Source organism: Centrocercus urophasianus, unplaced genomic scaffold, assembly GCF_019232065.1.
Source record: "Centrocercus urophasianus isolate 14NV4802_14NV808 unplaced genomic scaffold, USGS_Curo_1.0 seq_28, whole genome shotgun sequence".
In the NCBI taxonomy this organism is placed as follows: domain Eukaryota; kingdom Metazoa; phylum Chordata; class Aves; order Galliformes; family Phasianidae; genus Centrocercus; species Centrocercus urophasianus.
In genome coordinates this window covers 1,456,327-1,474,590 of record NW_024884844.1, presented here as the reverse complement: position 1 = coordinate 1,474,590, position 18,264 = coordinate 1,456,327, and the positions used below count along the sequence as shown (strand labels likewise).

The 18,264-nt window shown below is 43.6% G+C and overlaps 1 protein-coding gene across 6 annotated transcripts in view; it reads right to left on the bottom strand.

The window, feature by feature from the left end:
* Positions 1–6,186: 6,186 nt before the first annotated feature.
* Positions 6,187–18,264, bottom strand: part of BIN1 (bridging integrator 1) — an 84,399-nt gene continuing 72,321 nt past the window's right edge. For 2 of the 6 annotated variants that reach the window (XM_042827150.1, XM_042827144.1), the window contains 6 exons: positions 17,932–18,039; positions 16,213–16,236; positions 12,228–12,320; positions 11,350–11,460; positions 10,494–10,595; positions 6,187–7,232 (listed from right to left, as the gene is read on the bottom strand). In XM_042827150.1, the coding sequence (XP_042683084.1) occupies positions 7,125–7,232; positions 10,494–10,595; positions 11,350–11,460; positions 12,228–12,320; positions 16,213–16,236; positions 17,932–18,039 (546 nt within the window). In that variant the 3' untranslated portion in view covers positions 6,187–7,124. Of the gene's footprint in view, positions 7,233–10,493; positions 10,596–11,349; positions 11,461–12,227; positions 12,321–15,475; positions 15,571–16,212; positions 16,237–17,931; positions 18,040–18,264 lie in introns of all 6 variants that reach the window. The other 4 variants (XM_042827146.1, XM_042827147.1, XR_006170318.1 and 1 more) reach the window with 3 other exon arrangements.

Genomic DNA, 18,264 nt, shown 5'->3' with positions numbered 1-18,264 from the left:
TCACATTGTGCAAACAGTGTGAAGGTGTGCAATTTAACACCTTGCACTCTCGCTGGAGCTCTTCTTTCTGCCACTGCACTGCACACAGCTGGGAGGAGATCCCCTGCAAGTGGTGAGTCTTAGCCCCTGCCTTGTACGGCTGCCTGTGGACAGACTGATTCAGACCACTTAAATTTCTCAAACCAGCCTGGTTTACATGGCATCTTTATGACACTGCTCTGCCATCCCAAGGTGCCGGGCACCACAGTCCTCTAAGTCTAGAAACACAGATGGGAACTTCCAAAAACAAACAGTAGAGAGAATTGGGTGCCTGTGGTCCCCCTAGGAAAAACCTTCATCAGATGCTTAACAGCAACACATCAGAACAACCTGCAAACCCTGCCCACCACTCCTGGCAGCTGGCTGCCTCCCAGCCCAGTGATGAGCGATGCCAACTCCATTACCTGCACCACAGGGCCTAGGGGAGGAGGCAGCCATTAGCTGCCTGTGATGAGCTAATTAATCACGGGCATTTGCTGAATTCCTGTGCTGTTATTAATGGTTGTGTGGATTGAGGAGGGCGGGTAGGGCTCCCACACCTGCTGAAGAAGCAGTGCTGCTTTGTGAAGGGCACTACCGCACCCAGGCAGCAAACAGGACATTGTGGAGAGCTACCCCAACATCCCCCCATGGAATCATGAAGGGGCTTCCCGCTCCATCAAGGAGCATCTGGGCTCAAATCAAGTGTCACAGGGCTGAAGGACAGTTCTAGTAGCAATTTCTCCTCCATTCATGAGGGCACCACAGAGCAGCCGCACTCAGCAAGTTAGGCTACCGAGACCCCAACCTTTTTCCATGCGTTTCCATGGCAACAGCACCCAAGGCCCTGCCCACCTGCTCCCAGGCATTAAGCCTTACCTTTCTCCATCTGTAGAGGCTTCCTTCTCCAGCTGTGCTCCCAGGGCAAAGCCCAGCTCTCCTGTAGCACGTTGAGGGCTCCTCGGGGCTGACCTGTGAGCTCATGAGCCTGTCTGTGCCCCATTATGCTGCCAGCATTTGTGCAGCTGCGGCCTGTACATGGCCGCCGACCACAGCAGCAGTATCAGCCTCTTTCCCTCCACCTGCTGCAGGATTTGGTTCAGGTCCAACCAAGGTGAGAGGCTAAAGGCACTAAACCCTTCGAGCCGTCTGGAAATGTAGGAGCAACACAAGTGCTGCCTGGCTCACTCCTCGCCCTGGCTCTGCAAAAGCAGTCTGGCCCCGAGGTCTGCACACACACAAGCAAACTCAGAGCCTGGCAGTTCATTCATCAAAGTACTAATTGGCACCAGTTTGCATCAGGTCACGTTCCAATCCTTGGCCAGCACTGTTTACATGCCACGCCCTGAGTACTGCTGCACTGAGCCTGGCTGTAACAGAATGGCCCCAAAACAGTTGGCTGTGAACAGTGCTTGTCCTATCAACAAAGTTGCCTTCAGGGATTAAAATCGCATGGTCCTGGGGTTACTTGCTATTAACAAGCAACAATCTCTCATCTTTCCATGTATTCTCAGAGAGTGGACAGGCACTGGAACAGACTGCCCAGGGAGGCTGTGGAGTCCCCAGTCGTGCAGGTGTTTAAGGAAAAGATATATGTAGTACTGAAGAACGTGATTTAATGGGCAATACTGGTGGTAAACGGAACGTTGGACTAGATGATCTCAGTGATCTTTGCCAACCTTAATGATTCTATTCAATGATTGCACTCATTTGGTGTCAGGTCCTTACAACACACCAGAACAGACTGCTGCTGGAATAGATTCATCTCCTGCTGTACTTCTTCAGGGAAGGTCCAGCATTATCTTTTCCATCCCACTAAATTGAACAAAATCCCAGCTTTAATGGCATCTGGGCAGACCAAGCTCTTTGAAGTCACTCCCCTCTCTGAGGAGAAAGAAGTACTAAATTGTTCTGAATTGTTTCAGAGGTAAGGAAAATGAGAGAAAGAAAGAGAGAGAGAGAGAGAGAGACAGACAAAGAGAGAAAAAGAAAAACTGACACAGGACTTAGGATGACACAAATTATATTTCTCAACATCGCCAAGAAACAAAATGGGACAAATCCATCTAGTACTTGTCACTGGAACTGGGCATCACAGCTCTGAATACAACGGGAATTGTTCAGCTTTGTTTAAACAAAACAAGAATTAAAATAATTTTTTTTAAAAAAAAAAAAAAACAACACCCAAAAACCAAACATTTCTCAGGTCGTCATGGTTAAATCCAGAGAATGAATTAACAGAAGGAAAAGAGATTGCCAGTACATTGCCAAAGTCATTGCAATTTAATTCAGTTAAAGAGAAGCAATAAGCCCAGAAGTGCATCTGGCAAGATTCATGTAAGGACCATCTACATGAAATGCAGACTAGGGACAGGAATAGTAGAATACACTGTAAAACACATGAAGGAATTATAGCTCTGAGACACATCGAAATACAAGCTCATACAGATCAGTCTTAACAGCTGTAGTTTCTCCACTTATTTCCATAAATATAATTTCTGAAATGACCTTCTAATTCTCAGCTTCCATGTGCTAGCACCTGTGCCAGCTGTAGCAAGAAATAGCTTCCTTTGGCAGCCCAGAGAAGAAAAGCTTTTGCTAGTTTTCCTGCTATCAGCATTATCAAGCTGCACTGCACAGGATTTGCTGACAGACACGAGTTTGTGCATCTTCTAATTCTGTGCTTCAGGCTGGTGGGAAATGCCCTACACTAACATCATCCTCATAGAGAGAAGGAAGAGGTCGGGAAGCATTCTAACTGAAGTCAAGAGGACCACGGCACCCCAATATTTGTGGTAATTTTGCTCTCATCTATTTCGTAGTGTTTCTGCCAACTGCACCTCAAGGTCAGACCATGAGTAGGGTCAACAGTAAGGGAGCAGAAGGTGCCTTAGGCCTTTTCCCTTCAAAACACCATTGCAAAACTAAACTGAGTTAACACCTGATTCCAGGCAGAAAAATGGAGCCCTTCCAATGCTCCAGGCTATAAAAGAAAGACCCCTTTGACCTGGGGCTGTTTACCTTGGCTGCAGTCTTTGGACATTTCAATAGGAAAGTGTACTGCACCTGTGAACAGGAAAAACAGAGCCAGTGACTGGCAAACAGATCACTCTGGGCAACTGGAATGAAGCCTGTACAATCCTGTTTAATGCATGACCTCCACAGTCAAGAAATGCAAAGGTGGTAAAAGCAGGCAGGAATGCCCACAGAAAGCAACACAGAGCATGTAGGAGTCCCATGTGGAACAATACATTCATTGTTACCCTGGGACCTCCTTCCCTAACTCTATCTAGTAAACGTCTATTACTGTTGTTGCTGAAAGAGAGAAAAAAGGAGAAAGAATAAAGCCTTATTTCTCTTATCACTTGGGCAAGCGAGAATTCCTGCTGCACAGTCAGGTTAGGCTCAAATTGGAGAAATGTTATAAATCTAAAGTCAGAAGTCTATGTCCAAACTGAGACTGACAGAGCAAGAATGTCTAAATCAAGTTACAATACCAGTCAATGGCAAGGGCTGAAAGATGCTTTTATTGTTCACACAGTAAAACAATCCAGTGGAAGATTATTAGATGGGGAAACAGCAGCTTTGTTGGGATGAATACCAGGTAATCCTTGAAATGTGTCCAGTGTACCTGTCATTGGAGCAGTACTGGGCAATAGGCTTCTTTGGGATCTCTTCAGTGGACAATGCATTCACCAAAAACAGAAATAAGGGTTAACTGAAACTATTTGTCAGACTAAGAAAAAAGGCAAAGGCAAAAAGACTATTAACAATAAAACATTTTTCTTTCAGCATTTTCAGAACAAGTTTCACATTTTGTGCCTCAAATCAACTTTTTATAGCCCAAGTCATAACGTTTTTAAAAAAAGTGAAAAAGCAACCCTAAAAATGAAATGCTTCATTTTGGTTTGAAAGGATTTTTTTCTCTTAATGTTTTGATTTTTCTCTTTTTCATTTCAATGAGAAAATGAAAACAAAATAAACTTGTCTCAGGTCACCCTTGCAGCTTCAGGCCACCCTTACAATGTTTTTCCCCAGATTTTTCAGTTCAGCCTGCAAACTGAAAAACCATTTGTGGGCACAGCCTACTTTGGGAGTTTACTATCCTTCTTTCTATTTAAATCAGTCCTAAGACAAAGGAAAATGGGAATTTTATTTCACCAGGTAATGCTAACCAAAAATCAAAGTATTTAGCAGATTAAAAAAAAAAAAACAATCCTGAAAATCGGAGGAGATGTGCCTGTTTATGGGCTGAACATAACCCAGGAGACAAAGAGATGATTCCAAAGAATACTGCCATCTACAAGCTTCTTGCTATGCCACCCTACTCTCATATAAGGCAACTTACAACCTGTGGGCCCAATCCTGCATTTTTAGAATCTGTGATGGGATACTGCAAGCACAGCAAAATCTAGGTAGCTCACACTATGTGCTCTGAGCAAGGGGAGGGGGGGGAGGCATGAGGGTTGTGGGTGCAAGGAAGCAAATGGAGAAAGACGCACCGTCCTCTCCACTAGCAATACTTGAGCATCAATCACGTGACCTGAAAACAACATCCCTTCTTTGCAGAGTGTTACCACTTCTGCAGGGATAATACAGTACTGGATAGTTGCTTTGCAAGCTCAATTAAAAGAAAAGGCCTTACAAGGATTTCTGTTGGGACAGTCATCTGGTTCAAAACACAGCAGAAGACAACATCAACAACAGCAAAAAATCCACAATAAATTAGATATCAGCACAGCTTTCTAAGTGTTCTAGAACAATTACTTGCAAGACCAAAAAAAAAAAAAAAAAAAATCACAGCTCTGGTACTTAGAATCTTGTCTTTTTTTAAAAAACAATAATCCACAGGTTTTGCATAAAAATAAACATTTTAAGCTGACGTCGTTATGTTAATTGGATCAACCCGCTTTTTTTTATATATATATATTTCTATGTATATTTAAATGTATATCTTTCTTCTATGAATATTCTTTAAAGGAGTAATGAGAGTCACAAATGCATAAAAATAGATACTTTGGAAAGAAAAAGTAATAATAATGACAACCCTGGTGAAAAAAAAAACAATAATTCAAATAGCTCAGTATTCTAAAGCAATGGCTCACCATGCTGCCACTTGTGGAGTCCAGTCCTTCTGTATTGTGTGCAATTACTCTTAAGTACTACTGGGGATTTAACAGCGGTGAGAAACAAAAATTCCTCAAGTTTATTTAAAAAAAAAATAAAATAGTTGAGATGGAGTTGGATATACAGGAAGATTTTGATGCTTGTTATATTGCTGTAAAAGAACTAACACAATTATCTTCAGAGGTGAAAGCAGAAAGAACTGTGGCAATTTTTGCATTTACAGCAATATAGTTTTGATCAAAATCTGACCCTTTGCTGTGAATTAAAGCTTAAAAAATAAACAAAAACAAAACAAAAGCATTTTTGCTCTACAATGTATTTTTGCTTTTTTTTCTGTTGTCCTACAAGTAATTAAAGCAGATGAGAAAAGGTGGGATTTTCAGTAGTGTGTGTCAGCACCCTGCACATCTCTGACAAAAGCCAGCTCCTAATAAGATTATTTCCATGAGTGATCCTGTCCCTTTACAGCAGGAGTTAACCTTACTGTTAAAAATCCCTCCAAGGCAAAAAGATTGTGGAGTAGGAAGGGTGGGAAGCCATTAAAAAAAGAAGAGATAATAGCCTGACCTGCTTGCCAGCTGCATCAGTATTCAAGTAAAGTTTAAAGTACCTTTGTTGGACTTCAGAGTCTCGGAGGGTCAGACCAGCTTACTTTAACAAGTATAATATGCACTTTGAAACAGCTTTGTCATCTGCTTGTTTAAACTAAAAAACAAAACTCAAAAACAAACAGGAGCATAGGAAAGGTCTCAGCATCAGCATTAGACTGCAGAGTGTCCTCTTGACACTGACACTTTGATATTCTTGCCTTTCTCTTCTAATGCATTAAAAAATCAAGAAGTCATGCAGTCGTTTTTAAATGAGTATTTTGAGAGTCCAGTTTTCTTAGAGGTTAACTTCATCACCAGCACAGCACTGGAGAAAGCTGATCTAACAATAGTTCACTGACAGAAATCTTCAAAGGAAAGTAAAAAAAAAATATCATTCCACAGATAACAATGCCAATTAAAAACACAGAAAGCAAATGGTTTTTCCTCAGTGTTTTTTCTTAAGACATCTTTTCAGAAGAATATTTTTCTTTAAATTTTCTTTAAAAACACATTTTCCTTTCAGATTTGAGAGCTATCTTCCATCTACACGAATTTAAACTCTTCTGAAAGTGCCTACAGGGCTTGTGGGGGCAGGGCATCATTCCCATCAGGTAGATGGCATCTGCTCATTTTGTCTTGTTTGTCCTCTTCAATTCCTCCATTCCCTTTAGCTCTCACAGGCCAATACACTACTGTGAGAATTTAGATGCTTGCAGTTGAAAGAACTTTGGACTGAGCACAGCTTGACACATTTCACCTCCATGTCATTACCACGTAGTTTCTCCTTTCTCTACACATATAAAATTAGTTTGCATAACACTGTCTTAGAGGAAGAAAATAAAATACACACACATACATTGTATTGGTGAACACGATACACTAAATGTTTTTTTCAACAGCATCACAGGAAGTTTGGCCTACTGTAGGTTGATCTTGTGGGGAAGGCTGAATTTTTCTAGTTGCCATGCAAGCCACCTTCAAGACGAAACAGGTGAACCCACCCAAGAGCAAAAGCTCTCAAGCCAACAGACAAACGCTGCCTTTCCAGGGGTCGGACTGACATCACGCCAATTCAGTCAATGCAGCATTTAAAGAACCACACTGAGTTGCTTCTGTGTCAGTCCTCTGAATTCAAACGCTGTTAAACCGAAGGAGGAAGAGCGTAATTGGTCTGCCTTAGTAGTAGTAGTATTTACATATTTTGATAACGCTTTGAATTGCAATTTACTTCTGAAACCTTGCCCTTTGAAAAGCACACACCCTTTAAGTTGACAATTTTTTCAGGCTTCTGTTCCTTTAAAATTCTCTTTGTTTTTACTGCTCTTTTTCAATTATCTACCAGAAAACTTGCTTTCTTCCAGCAGAAACGTGGCTGGCAGGCTCATGCTTTCACTGCACCCGCTCTGTGAAATTCTCTGGGAAAACCCCTCGGCATTGGTCAAGTTCCTTATGCTGGATCCAGTCAGACTCCTTCACACCCATCAGCCATCCTTCATCCTAGAGGAGAAGACAGAGATGAGACGTTGAGGGAGAGATAAGAGTGAGGATTTTTTTTAGAGTGCAGGCCAAGGAGATGTCAAGGCACATCGAAGCCATGCTCATGGTTGGCTTGGAGAGATCCAGGTAGAGGATTGAGGAGAGGGAGATAAGTGTTTTTGTTTCCTTTTAAACAGAAAAGGCCACATTCCAAAGTCAGCACTAAAACTTGCCTGACCCAGAGCATTTGGAAGCAATGAAATGTACACAATCCACAAGTGCAATAGAAACATTTCATTATTCACATCCAGTGCAGCAGGAGACATTCTCTGGAGCAATGGGATCCAATCATCTGCCCTACCTTTCAACTACCTAAACACAATGGGTTTGATGTTCTCCATCATCAGGAAAGAAATGGGCACCTCCACAGGGCACAGGTCTTCAGAAAGACCCATTTTCTGGTGCTCTGGAAGTGCTCATCTTCTGCTCCTGTTTGAATAGCATTTGACGCAGCTTACACAACAAAATGAGTCTTGCTATAACTCAAACATGGTCTAAGAAAACTGAGAGCTGAGGAGCTCAACATCTAATCCCAAAACCCAGCAAGCTGTTGGGCTTGATGCAAAACGTGGTTGGAAAAACTCCCCATACACAAGCATCCTCCTAGCCATTAAACCCACAGACATTAAACCCAATCCTCTATAAACAGGGATGACTTTTCACTGAAGCAAAATGAGTCCTGCCTGGTAGAACCTGCTCAGGAGGAGAACCAGTCTTCCTTCCATCCCATGCTCTCTGCAAAGCATCCAACATTGAGATTTCTACTCAATTTGAAGAACATGAGGGAAGTGAGATATTCAAGGTGAGATGGTTGCACTGTTTGTGGCTTAGGTGTGCAGCTACCCAGTTGAACGCATGCCTTGAACTACTCCCACCTCTGCATGCCACCCACCCCTGCAACCTGCAAGTGCTCATGCATGCCATTTGCAGTGGGGCAGCCTAAGCATCAAGACCACAGCATGAGGCAATGGAGCTGTATGAAGGACCACTGCCTTCAAACTTAACAGCTTGCTCTGCATCTGCTGCTCTAGGCAAAGCATACACCAGGTTCATTTAGAGCTATGTCAACACATTCAGCTTCATAACTTGCCAGAGCAGAAATACTCGGGCAACCAGATGCTCTAAGCTGTGGAGAAATGGGGCATGCTTGTATGCAGTTCACACAGTTGTTCTGACTCGCTCCTGGAACCAGCAGGAGTTACCTGTGAATTTTTGCAATGACACACACTGCTTCCCTTCAAACATATTCTTTAAAAACATACCTGCACAGTGCAGGAACAATGCAGCCCACATCAGGGGTGATCCATGGGGCATGTATTGCTTTCTACTGCCATGTTATTGCTTCTGCTCTCATGCTTGTGTGTTTCCAAGTGGCAGTAGCTCAGATCAGCCGCTGTACCTGAGTTCCCTGCTCCATGCAGGCTGCATTGGGTGCCTGCAGGCTCAGACAGACCTTGCTGCTGCCTTAGAGTTGAGCATTCAGGGGATGTCAGGGGAACGACGTGAGTCAGGAGCCCATCTGCAGAAGCCAGCTGCAGGGGCTGCAGACAGACTGACATGCCATAAATCAGGAAGACAAACTACTAGGCAGAAGGCGCTGGGCGCAAGTGCCTGGAAGGCAGCTTCCAAGCTCACAGCACAGCAAGCACAAAAGCTCATCCATTTGCATCTAGTGTATGTGCCATATAGCATGCATCACTCTCACAGCATCAGGCTTCAAAAGGATCTCCTCAGCTACAGGGATCAGACACTGGGACCTAGATTGACTCCTGACTACTCTTAACATCATATGAAGTGCCAGATTAGAAGCACTGTTGCCCTCAATGCCTTCTGTCAAGGGAGATGACTCCAGGCCTGCTCATTGAACACAGACACCTAAGCTGCAAGATGGGGACATGGCTCACAGTCTATTATCCTAGGCTTTCTCCACCCACGTGCACAATTCATGCACATGTTAACAGCCAAGATTTTCTGGCTGGGTATGGTAAGGGTTAGGGAAATGAGCTGTAGCACGCTATACACTGTAGAGGGTTAGAGGGCTTCAGTGCAGCTACAGCATTTGTTAGCAACACTCAGAGCTCACCCTCTGCAGCCTGGAGAGTCTCGAGTTCATGGCTGTTGCACCCACATCCAGCTAGAGTGCAAACATAGGGCATTGAAAAACTCTGTTCCATAAATGCCATCTCCTACCATTGAAACCAGAGGAGCTGCCCTTCATTTCCCATCCAAAAAGTCTTATGAGATGGAAATGCTCACAAATGCTTGTGCAGGGCAGTCCCACCCACTGAAGAGTCTTGTCTGTGGAAGGAATCACTGCTTCTTCCCATACAACCCTTCCTCACAGAGCATTCTGTGCTGTGGGAAATACCAACGTATTACAGATCCCATTTTGCAAGCAGCAGCAAGATCTCCCTCTGTAACTCACAAAGTCAACAGCTGAGCCACATGAATCACATCATCTTTGAACTACACTGTTCCTTTACCCCTTATGAAATCCTAATCTTGTCAAAACCGAAGAGGCAGTGACTTCTGAATCAACTGGAAGAATTCCCTTCCTTTTCCAAATGAAAATCCGAGATCTGAGCTTGATTTTTACAAAATCACCACTTCTCTCAGCTAAGATAGTAAAACTGCTGCAGTCTCTATCAGCTGGAAGCCCTCAAACATAGCAAGTGAGGAGGATTTACTCGAGGCTTTTAGAAATAGCTGAGATTAAAGAAAAAAAAACTGCCAATTAAATCCAGGCCAGAGAAAGACAGGAAGCATGTTCTCTAGAGTTGGGCATCCTGCTCCAGCCTGTGGTTCTGCTGCCATCTCCTGGCCACACACTATCTTTTGGAAAACTTTGGGTGGTTCCGGCCAGCGCCACGGTCTGCACTGCAGTGGTCACAGATATTGTGCACGAAGATCAAGAGCTAAGTTTGAGCTTTGTTTGGCTCCCTGTGAAGAAAGCCATTGCCTTAGCTCAGATGCCCCGATAAGGGCAGGACACCATGGCTGCTTCGCATGCTTTATGCAGGATAATGTCTCCACTTTCCAGTCACAAGCCGCCTTCCTCTGTTGCAGGAAGACAAGGACAGGAACAACTGGCTTTTGCAGCCAGCTTCCAGCCACAAACTGATGACTCTGCATACAGCCAGACTGTTAGTGGAGGAAGAAGCAGCTCCAGAAATCCCTTTGGTTCATCCCAGCGCAGGCACACACCCAGTCTTCCCTGCTCACCTGCTCCTCAGGGTTCTCAAATGGAATCACAAGCACCACATCCCCGGCCTTCAGCTGCAACTCATCACTGTCGGTAGCTGTGTAATCATGCATAGCCTGGACCTGTAGCCAAAAAAAAGAGGAGAGCCACACGCATGTTAATACTGACCAGCACAGTCACAGGAGCATCCTGGTGACTCACTCAATTAGTTACGCATCAGCACCTGCACATCCTTCCTTTAGATGGATGTGTTTCCAGGTGTTCCCATGGTGCAGGCCTAAGATTTGCATTCACTCAAGTGGTGCCCTGTGTTCTTTCAGCATCTGGATTTCAAGAGTATTAGAGGTCATAGCCTCCCCACTCTGTCACCTATGCTTACTCTCCCTGTTTGATACAAGAGCATCAGTTTGGAACTTCAAGTGATTTTCTCCTGTTGTATTTCTCTTTCTTCCAGCCCATCTACTATCAAGATCTGTGTTATAGTCTTTCTGTTTCAAGCCAAAGCCCTTCACTTCAACTACTACAATAATATGCAACTGCTATAACAAACTACAATTCCGCCCATAATCAGTCAGAATGTAATGACCCTCCTATTGTTCTCCCAAGTTTAGCCATTCTTTTGCTTTTGGTGGATTTCCCAGAAAAAGCCGTATGAGAACATAACTGAAATAGAAAAAAAAAAGAAAAAAAAAGAATTCCTACACCAGATCAGACAAAAAAGGAGGCTGTCACTTCATGGGGCATGATGCATTTGTGATGCCTTGCTACCAAGACCCTTCAATGTGACATATCCCATAGTCACACTTAGTGAATGTAGTTAAACTGTTACTGGAACTAAATCACCATGAACCTGGTGTCCCACCAGCATGCACTCACCTTGAACAGAAATCCTGGTGGCATGTCAGCTCTTTCAGAGGAGGCGCCTCCTTCCACGGTGCCATTGACAGTAGCAGGGAAAGTCTCCACAACGACAGCAGGCAGAGAGCTCTGGTAGGCAGCAGCCAAAGAAAGAAAAGGACCATTGAGAAAGGAGAATCCAAGATGGGCAGTTCACTGATCCGTATTGAAGGATTCACATCAAAACTATCCATAACCCAGTTGGGAATACCAACTCCATCCAAGTTTCAGTGGGTTTTCTCAACAGTGACAAGAACACTCCAAATGACAGTAAAGACTGCTGCCCTTCTTTGCTTATGGCTGCAAAGTTCATGGAGGATTTAGAGCATTTTTCTGGGACCACACTTGCAGCATTTTCCATTTAATGCAGTCACAAAGCAGTCCTTGTAAAGTCCATGAAGAACAAGTCACAAGTGACAATCTAGAAGAACCAAGCAGCCATAAAATGGACCTACTCCAGCCCCTAAAAACATGATAGTGTCAAAAGAGAGGAGATCTGGTTATTCAGGAGGTGTAGGCAGAGCTCAGGGAGGTAAAGTAAATGGTGGGAAAGGAGGAGCCCATCAGATGATGCAAGCTTAATACAGAAGGGGCTGGCTGTAGGCTGGCTTCATGACATGAACAAATAGAAGGCTCTTTTTAAAGATCTTCCAGCTGAGTTTATCCCTAAGTATCACACAGGGAAAACACAACAGCTAACTCTGGCCTTTGAGTAAGACCATTGTAACTGCTCAAGCAGCAAGGGTGCATTTTTCCAAGCCATTGCAAACCTCTTTTTTCAGCCTAGTTTCCCATATGTCGGCTGTATGACAAAGAGAAGTGGTGGAGAAGCAACTACTTTCTCTTGAGGTACTTACCGATCCTGAATCACCTTCAGTTTTAGATGCTTCAGCTCCAGCTGCTGCTTCAGATCCAGCTGCTTCAGCTCCTGCATGGGCTGCTTCTGTAGGCTGCAACACAGAATCCATTCAAGTGGAGTTACTCTCATTACCGTCATATCTGTGTGCAGAAAGTACAGCTCAGTCTGTCCAAGTGCTCCCTACACGGTTGATTGCTGCCATCTGCTGACAAACAGGTGAAGAACTTCAGTTCTCACTACATCTGCCTCCCCAATTCTCTGCAGCCTAGAGAAACCACAGTAAAGCCTGAATCCCCTCTCAGCCACACAAGAGACAATACTGCAGAAGAAACAATGCAATCCCCAGAACCTGTATGCCTTTTCTTTTCAGGATTTAACATACTTACTTACATACACAGTATCTGTTACTACATCTAGATTTCCACTTGCATGTGAATACGCAATGTGAATGCTCACATGCCAACAGACAGGGATCAACCAATAGGCTATTTCCAAGCATCAATAATCAGGGAACATTTGAGCCTTCATATACTCCCAGAAAAAGAAGAGCATGGTAATAGCATGTCCAGATGTGGAACTTTGTGTGAACCTAGCATCTTTATAATGTTAGCTGTGAATGAAACTCAACTGAAAACTATGCTGATTTTAATCCAGTTTGATTCTAGACAGGCCCAAAGAGTCATGAATTTGGATTGTTTGTAAGAATTTGCTATGACTATTCTGCATGGTGTCTGCGTGGTTGGTAGGGAAGAATCTAATGCACAAAAGCTACCTCCACCAGGAGCTATTCAGCATCACTTACAAACCACTGCCCAGCAGAGATTGCTCCTGGAAGTAGGAGCACAGCAAAGAATGAGCTCTAGTACTCATCCAGAGCTTCAAGCTTTTGGTCTCTCACACCTGATGCCAAGCTAGCTTTGTTTTAATGCAAAAATAAAGACATTCATTTGCCCCTCCCAGAAACTGCGGCAGCATAGGAATTAAGTTGGATCTGGAAGCATTAATACTTCCAGCCAGACAGCATTAGAAAGACTCCTGACAAGAATCTCACGGGCCTAGTAAGGTCTGTTTTCTAATTTAATGCCTGGAAGCATTCACTGCCCATCTATATTTATTCAATCATAGCACAGACAACTCTTTGTATAATCTAACTAGATTCCTGCTTCAAACTTGCACAATAGAAACTGCTAATACAGATACTTCCCATTTTTAACACGTGAATAAACAAGTTTTTAAATGCCTGCATGATTCATACATTTGGTAAGCACACGTACCTCCAAATACAACCATTTTCAAAGCAAAGCACTGTCCAGATATCCCACTATTGCAATTCTCCTAGTCCCAGCTCTATAGAAGCACTCTGGCCAGGTTCAACTGATCAGTGAACCCCCCAGCTTTCAGCAGTTTCCCTGGGAACCCAGATAACTTTGTTGAATCTGGGCTCTGCAGACATTCCAAGCCAACCAATGGTGACTGAAGCTCAGAAACAGTCTGTGGACTGATCCCAAACTCATCCCTCAGACAGGGAGGTCTCTTCATCCTCATAAGAACAACAAGAAAATGCACAGATCCACCAGGTTTTAAGCCACACTCTGAACACCCTTCCTTCACCATACCTTTCTTCTATCTTCCTTCATCAGACCTGGGCTGACACCAAGCCAAGCTCTGCGCCTTCATTGCAGCAGGTGTGCAGCACCAGTCAGGCGAGTGAACTCCAATGCTCTCTGAATTAACCTGGCCAGACCAAAGCATGCACACACTGTGTAAAGCAGCAGCCATGCTAACCCCAGCTCCATACTCATCTGAGTACCAGATACATACTGGCACAACTATCCAAGTGGTTTCCCAGTAACAGCAGAAACAATCAAGAAAGAAATACTTTTATTTAACCAAAAGCCATCACTTAAACTTCAGCTGTTCCAACAGTGCCATTTAACACACGCTTTCCTCTCCTGACACATCCTTCCTCGTATTCCCTCATCAGCATGCCCACAGGCCGATGTTGCCAGAGGATATTATAAATAGCAGACCTGTTCCCATCCAGCAGATTCCCAGAGCAGCTTTGGAATAGCTAAGGTAAATGTATGCATATTAAATGCTACAAAGGCTTCTCCTGTTTAATTAGATTTGCTCCCAGGTTGCCTTTTATCTGGACTCAGTGCAACCAGAATTGGGACAGATGCCAGCACAACTCTATCAGGCCAAGCATGGTTTTTATGTGGATAGGTGAAAAGCAGCTCATATTGAGCCACAGATTTCTTAAAGCAGCTGATTTGCAAAAACAATATTTAATAACTAGAGAAATTGGACTTAAATTAATTCCCCGTATTTCAACAAAAGGCATTTTCATGTCAGCTACTTATTTTTCTATTTTATGTACCTGTAGGCATGCCAAAAACATTTGCAGTCATGGAAAGAAGAGTGAGAACTGCTCACTGCTGCTGCCTGTTTGAAAGCTTTGTTTATTCAAACATCAGCATCACACAAACAAAGCACAAGTTTACTTGTCTGCAGAATTAAGCAAGTTCACCTGCATCCAAATTTCTATCGTTATTAACCATATAACATATGGTACAATTTTATCATCCAACAGACCTCTCATCACCATCTCAGAACAATATTAGAGCAAAAACACTTCAGAAGGCTTGAGGAGACAAAATTTCCCAGATATAGGGAGCTGTGTCCTTTAACAGTGTATGTTCAGGTGGCAACTGGCGTGCTGAGAGCCTCTTGCTGTAACAGCGCTCCCCAATTGATTAAACTGTCCTTTGGATGAAATCAGTTTCCAAAATGGAAGAAATGACTTCAAATACCTTTTGCACCTAGACTACACCACATATAGTTATACCTCACTCACTGCCTGTCCACTTGAATGGCAATTCGAGTGCCAATGCACTGACTTTTTACTTTCCCAGACAGACTAACAATGCTCATAAAAGGGAATGACAGGTTAAACACTGATGGCTGATAAAACACTCAAGGGAAACATCTTTCAACAGACTCATGTGAAGGACAGCCTTGGCCGCTGTGAGTCCTTGGGCCAAACTCTCAGCAACGGCAGAGCTGCTTTCTTCCATGTACTTACTCTAAGTAGGGGATGTGGATTTTGAGAATCCAAAGATTTCCAGGACTTGATTCCCTGGTGCAAGCCAAGGACATGAGGCCTATATCAACTGTATGGGCTACAGCCAGCTCAAGCTGCAGGTATGAATGCCCAGATCACACATTTTCTGCCTACACTGCTACCTGTTTGTCCAGAGGGGCTCATAATCAGCAGTGCTTGATGCATCTCCCAGTGGGCTGTTTTGCAGTGCTCCGAGACCTTCCCAGGCTTGATACATCTAGAGGGCATAAATGAGTGCACTGTTTGGGTTCAGATGTAGAGCATGTAGGCTCTTCCTTAGTCAGAAAGCTCCAAAACTGGGGCTGTCACAGACAACAAGCAAGCCTTGGGCCTACACTTAAGTTTTTGCATGGACACAGGCTGAGTTATTTCACATCAGCCTTTCTGACAATGATGGTCAACGAGCAGCAAATAATGCAGATAACCTCAAATATGCACACATATACCCAACGGTACAGGCAGTAAGGACCAAGGACTCCTGAGACATTTATGCATAACACACAAGACCAACAGGATATACACACGAAAGGGTGGAGGGTGAGGATAATGCCACAGTGGGATTAAGTCTGGGAAAAAGGTCTCAGTATCATGCCAAGGGAAAGATAAGCGAGTTAGCAGGGAAAGGCTGTGGCTTGGTTTGCTGCTAGAGGCATTAAGCTACAGTGCCAGACGTGGCAAACGTGGCTGCCCCAGGGCTTTATGGGCAAGGTATGTAAGTGGGCTCAGCAGTATATGAAGAAACTTTGGTTTGAGGTGTGCAAAGAGGAAAAGCAGAGAGGGAAATGAGACAGATGCAAGCAGGGATGGCACAGGCGTGCACAGTATGTGATGAGAGATGACAGCCACAGGAAGTTCTTACCTCCCATAAATCCCAAGGTAAAGACTACGCATGTCAAAGAGCAACAGAAACAAAACATGTTTATATGCAATTATTTCAGCAAGTACAAAATTACAGACAGTCTGAAGCAGACATACACATTCAACAGCACTACTTACCTCCGCATGGTTTTTTTTTGTTTTGTTTTGTTTTGTTTTGTTTGTTGTTGTTGTTAAGTGTGCAGATCTATACACTCATCCCCATTGCATTTCCAAATTAAGCACTAACATATCCGAATGAGGGTCATTCCTTGCTCTGGTATGAAGGGAGACAGCTAAGCCACATTCAGTTATTAGTGCCAGTACTGACAGGAAAAAAAAAATCATGAATTTGTGGTCTATCAGAGTTAAATATTCTCTTATCTCCTCAACCAGAGTTACACATTATTTCAGAGCAAGACTTCAGCCCATATCTTTGGATCAACAGCGAAATATTTTAACCTCTCTGCCATATCACTTGCCCTGTGGGAAATAAATCTGAATTCTTTGAAAATGGGGAGGTTTGTGCTAGGTTTAATACTGTGGTTACCACTGTAAAGTATTAACTTCAGACTCTTAAGTGACTTCTGAAACTAACAATAAATGTGCAACATGTTACTGTTGAACAGTTTTAAAAATCCCACTCAGCATAACATTTATTGCATTTATTGCAAATAATTTCATTTTAAAATAAATTCAAACTCATATCCAATGTCAACATACCCAATTATTCAAGTTATAACAGGTGATTCAGAACAACAAAAAACAAGCTTATTCTGGGGTATGTAGCAGTGATGCAGTCAAGAAATGCCAATCTGTCCATTTAAAGTTCCCCAAAGTGGCAGTTTGGCACATTGGTGTGTATTAAACTATGCTAATAACTAGAATTTCGCAGACGCAGTATTTTAATTTAGAAGCATCAAACTTTTAACAGAGATCCTACTGCTAGAAAGATCAGCCATACAGGCCCACTTGACTTCATGATACTGGAAAAATACTGTAACATCCAAATTATATTACTACGAATTTTAGTGGAAACCACAGGCCAAGAACATGTATTTCACACATAAGAAATGGAATGTCTGGGTGAAAGAAACCAAAGTGCAGCCCACCTGTCTCTAGTAGGACAGGAACAGCTACAGGTCAGACCAGAATTATGAATCTTCCTTTTACTTCACTGTGAGGCAATATGTCCAGGGAGGAAGCCACTTCATTATCATGAACAGAGGCTATGTTATACTCAGACAGAAGGGCCTCGTGTCACTTGAGTATCTCTGCAGTTTTATTCATCTTAAGTAACTGCACACTATCAAAGTGTCTGTTTACTAAAAATCTCTTTGAGAACAATTTACAGCAGGAGCACAGAGCAGAGGTTGAATGCCTACCCATGGTTTAAATCCACACAGTATATAGAGGACGTTAATCTATGGATGGAGATCTATGAACGTGTCATCAAGAAGTAGATCACCTGAGCAAAGCACAAGCACCCCACAGACAGCTAGTGCCAGACTGTGGCCTGGCTAACAGCCACGTGATTCTCACTGGACTTTCACACGCAGCAGAGAAGACCAAGGTGCCCATCCGCAGGGCATCAGAAGTTGGTGGCTTCCAGCCCAGCCACCCAGAGCTCAGGTCCAAACTGTCACTGACGTGGTTGCAGGTCACACCACCCCTGGCAACAGCTCATTTTCAAAGAGAGAGGGAGAGTTGGATATTAACCAACCTGAGAAGCAGGTGTAGGGGTCTTCCCCATAGTGGCATCTGGTTTAATGGGATCAAAATCCAGATCCAACAGGCTGGCTCCCTCCTGGAAGGGCCCAGGGGCATCAAACTTGGCAGCAGTGAGGAAGAAAAGCAGTACGAGCATTAGACACGCACACATGTACAGTACAGACAAGGTATGCAACATCCAGGTGCTATGGCTGCAAGCGTAGAAGACAGTGTGGGAATGTGAACACTTGATGTGGCTCCTGACTCTGGGATGCCTTTAATCACGGGCAGTAAGCAGGGCTCCACTGAGCCAAACCTGAGCCTTTTCCATAAGGCTCACTCACCT